The 4753-nt window shown below is 41.1% G+C and overlaps 1 protein-coding gene across 1 annotated transcript; it reads right to left on the bottom strand.

Annotated features, from left to right (window-relative positions):
- Positions 1 to 2906: 2906 nt before the first annotated feature.
- LOC308510966 (protein zyg-11 homolog A-like) lies at positions 2907 to 4425 on the bottom strand (the record flags this gene model as incomplete). The annotated part of the gene is made up of 2 exons (XM_081081005.1): positions 2907 to 4164; positions 4196 to 4425. 2 exons carry the CDS (start codon positions 4423 to 4425, stop codon positions 2907 to 2909), a joined length of 1488 nt encoding a protein of 495 aa, XP_080937131.1.
- Positions 4426 to 4753: the final 328 nt, after the last annotated feature.

The following is a 4753-nucleotide window of genomic DNA, read 5'->3' as shown; positions in this document are numbered from 1 at the left end:
ATAGCATACTATTAAACATGAGTTGATTACCACAGAGATCAAAGAAGAAATAAACAAACACCCTGGAAACAAGTGATAATGAAAACACAAAATCCAAAATCTTTGGGACACAGTGAAAGCATCCTGAGAGCGAAGTTCATAGTGTTACAGGCCTGCCTCAAAAAACAAGAAAAACTTGTAATAAACCAACTAACTCAGAAACTTGAAGAATTATACAGAGAGCAACAAGAAAAGCTCAGAGTGAGCAGAAGGAAGGAGATACTAAATATCAGAGCAGAAATAAATGACATAGAGACAAAAAATACAAAGGATCAAGAAAACCAAGAGCTGGTTCTTTGGAAGGCTAAACAAGATTGATGAAACTCTAGCCAGGCTTACCAAGAAACAAAGAGAGAGGACTGAAATTTGGAAAAAAAAAAAAAAAAACACCACAAAACAAAACAAAAAAAAACAACAAATCAAAAATGAAAGTGGCAAAAATAACAACAGATCCCACAGAAGTACAAAGGGTTGTTAATACTATGAACAACTCTATTGCAACAAACTAGATATTCTAGAGGAAATGGACATATTTCTAGAAAAATACAACCTCGAAAACTCAATGAGGCAAAATAAAAAAATCCCAATAGCCTGCTAAATATGGAGGAAATTGAAGCAGTCATCTGATGGCTTCATAGGGGAGTTATACCAAACATTCAAAGAACTAACACCTATCCTCCTCAGACGACTTCAAAAAATGCAAAAACAAGGAAAACTTCCAAACTTAGTCTATGAAACCAGCATTACCCTAATACCAAAACCAGATAAAGACAACATGAAGAAATATTATTACAGGCCAATATCCCTCATGAACTTACATGCCAAAAACCTCAACAAAATTCTAGAAAATTGGATCCAGCATTACATCAGAAAGATCATACACCATGACCAATTGGGACTTATACCAGGATTGCAAGGATGATACAATATCCACAAATCAACAAACATGATACATCACATAAACAAATTGAGAGGTAAAATCATAGTCATATCAATTGATGCAGAAAAAGCATTTGACAAAATCCAATACCGTTTCTTGATAAAAACCCTCAGCAAAGTGGGAAGAGGGAACATACGTCAACATAATAAAAGTCTTATACCTGAAACTTACAGCCAACATCATACTCAATGGGAAAAAATAAACTCATTTCCCCTAAGAACAGGAACAAGACAGGGATGCCCACTTTCACCATTCCTGTTCAATATAGTACTGGAAGTGGTAGCCATAGAGATCAGACAAGAAGAAGAAATAAAAGGCATCCAAATTGGAAAAGAAGAAGTAAAAGTGTCCTTATCCGCAGATGATATGATTCTGCACATAGAAAACCATAAAGATTCCATCAAAATTATTAGAATTAATAAATAAATTCGGCAATGTAGCAGGATACAAAATTAACACCAATAAATCTATGGCATTTCTATACACCAATAGTGAACTTACAGAAAGAGAGACTAAAAAAATCAATCCCATTTACCATTGCACCAAAAAATTAAGATACTTAGGAATAAACTTAACTAAGGTGGTAAAAAACCGGTACTCAGAAAACTACAGTTCACAGAAAACAGAGAGAGAGAGAGGAAGACATAAACAGATGGAAGAACATACCTTGTTCATGGATTGGTAGAATCAACATCATCAAGATGTCCATAGTATCCAAAGCAATCTATACATTCAATGAAATTCTCATTAAAATACCAACAGCATATTTCTTTTTTTTTATGCTAATAAAAAAGGAATTTATTTTTGTTCTTTGAAAAACACATGAATGACAAAATATGGTTTGTTAGTTGTCAGTAACAAGGCAAGAAAGGACTCCATACTCCATTCGACAGAGGGGGCTTGCAAGGGCATGATCAAAAGCTTCTGACAATTTATACTGTGATAAAGGCTGGTTGTCAAAAAAGCCCGTGTGTTTCTTGTCACCCGGCTGGGTAAGAGCACCTCTTGAAATCTTTGGCAAAGACTTTTTGTGGCTCTTTCTCTTCCTCTCAGTTCTGGTCACAGTTCTACTCCAATTAAAACTCTGAGGGACTGAGATGTAAAATTCCCATACAATCTTCCATCTACACACTAGTCTCAGTCCTGTCTCACCATGCCCCTGCAGCAAACCCACATACCCAGAATGTTATACCACTCAGTCCAACGTGTAAAGTTGAGGGGAAAGGGCCACAAGAAGAATATCGAAAGCTGCAAAAAATATACTTCTTTTTTCCATCCACAGTGGAATGTACTTTGGTATCTACTTACAGAGAAAAGTAACTGGCACAGTTCCAACACACACTCACAGGTCTTCCCAGAGTCCAGGGCTTGATTTTTCACAATTGCTGAGGGAATGTTGTCAGAATTATTTCAACCTGGTTTAGTGTTATGGCCATCATAAAATACAATCGTTGGTAACTTACAAACACCATTAATAAAAGATGACCGCCCTGGTCAGTGTGCTCAATGGTTAGAGTGCTGGCTCACACACCAAAGGACCATGGATTCAATTTCCAGTCAAGTGCACATACCTGGGTTGCAGGTTTGATTCCTGGCCCTGGTTGGGGCGTGTGTGGGAGGCAGCTAATTGATGTCCCTCTCACGTCGATGTTTCTCTTTCTCTATCTCTATTTCCCCCGCTTCCACTCTCTCTAAAAAATCAATGGAAAAAATATCAAGTGAAGATTAACAACAAAAAAATTAAAAAAAAAAACACAAACAACGCATATAATCAAAATATACACACAAAAAATTAAAAATAAATTAAAGATGGCCAGCTCATACATTCCAACAATAGGTTTCAACATTCAGTGGCTGACGGGATGGAAGATCTGCCTGCCCTTGAGGACCAGAGCACCTCTGAGGCCCCTTAGGTTAAAAAGGGCATTTAACGCAAAGGGAGTCTCTGATGCTTCGTGAAGTGCATTCTGAAGTCATCAAGAATGGAGGCTGCAGTCTGCTGTGCTTGGGGGTCTGCCTCATTGTGCTCCTGGATGTCACACAAAAGCTGCAATCCTCCTTCTTCAACTAACATTTTGCAGTATTTGCTGGGGTTTTTACTGCAGACATGATACATAGCCCATAGTGCCCAGAGCTGAACCTCTGGTTGCGAGAAGTTGCCAAGGAGAGGAAAAAATGCCTTGAAGGATCTGTAGGTCACCAATGCTGTCATCTTACAACTTGAACTTGGCCAATTCTGGATGGTTACATACACATCTTGGAGAAGAGTAGTCCTCTGAAGGTCACAGGACACCCAGGGCTGTTTTTCAGATGCCAGGTGGGCTATGACGCCTGCAGCGAAATAGCTGACTTCCATTGCTGTCCTATGGAGCAAGACGCTGATATGCTTCACCACATCTTTGGTCACCAGCTCGGAAGAGAGTTCTCTGACTTCAGCTACATTGTTCAAAAGTCCAAGTACTTTGCTTTGTATTGGTGATCCTGAAAAAGTCTCCAAAACTTGAATGAAGACTGCCAATCCTTGATTTTCCATAAAGTGCTTGCAGGCAACTGGAGACTCATCTGTAAGATTCCAAAGTGCTTTCAAAGCAAACAAGAGGGTGACATCATCTAAATTCTCAGTAGTCTTTTGTTTTACTATTGCTAGAAGTTCCTTAACTGCCCTGAGGAGCTCGTCTCTAAGTTGTGCAGTTTGCTCACTTGAGAGCTGCAAGGCCAGAATAGAGGTGATGCTCACTGCCATTGTTTGCATCTTGGGGTTTTCATGCTTACAGAGCCATCTCATCACAAATTTGGCAGCATCAAACCTGTCAAATGGAACATCCACAAGAATCCTGGCATTGGTTAAGGAGAGAAGACAATTCTTTTGCAACTGCTGATAATGAGGGAAATTTTTCAAAGCCTTGAAAAGTAGACAGGTGACCTCTGACAACAGACGAACAGGCATTCCCCTGGCCAGGCCCTGGCGTGTTAAGTTGAGGGCACAAGCACTGGCTGTGAACTGCACTGGCAAATCCAATGGATGGTTCCTCATTCCTACAGCCACAAGTTTTAAAACAGCAGGCATGGTTGCCTGCATTGAAAACGTCTCTGCAAAAAGTCTGTAGAGGGCTTCCTTCATAAAACATGACCTATCCCTGTACTGGCTCAATGCTTCTGAAATCTGAATCACATTGGCTCCTCCAGCAACCTTGCCAAGTCATCACTCCAAGGAACCGATCAGCTAATTGCTGAGGAAGATGCCAATGCTCAGGAAGGCATAGTGTTCCATCGGATCTTTCAGAACACAATTTCTCCAGGTTAGTAATCAGGACATTCAGGCAGATGTCGACCAAAGAGTAGGGAGATGCCTCCTCCTGCACCACGTAGTGGCCCGGGGTATCCCTCTGTGCGTCCGGGCGGGCGATGGTCCGGTGCGAGAGGTCCGGGTGCAAGAAGTGGACCATGGCAACCCCCGCCGGTGGGGCGTGAAGAGAGAGCGGGCGTCCAGCTGGGGCCCGAATCCCGCAAGAGCCGGAGCTGACCGCTCCGGAGGCTGCAGAACAGCGTCGCGCGCAGCGCTCTCCAACAGCATATTTCACAGACCTAGAATGAACTCTCTAAAAACTCATCTGAAATAAAAAAAAAAAGATGCCGATTACCTGCAGCAATCTTGAGAAAGAAGAACAGAGTAGGAGGGATACCAAAACCAGATGTCAAGTTGATTACAAAGCCACTGCTCTCAAAACAGCCTGGTACTGGCACAAGAACAGAGATAAGGACCAATGGAATACA

This window comes from Myotis nattereri (assembly GCF_964212035.1).
Source record: "Myotis nattereri genome assembly, chromosome: X".
NCBI lineage: Eukaryota > Metazoa > Chordata > Mammalia > Chiroptera > Vespertilionidae > Myotis > Myotis nattereri.
The sequence above is the reverse complement of the archived record's forward strand: the minus strand, read 5'-3'. Positions and strand labels throughout refer to the sequence as shown.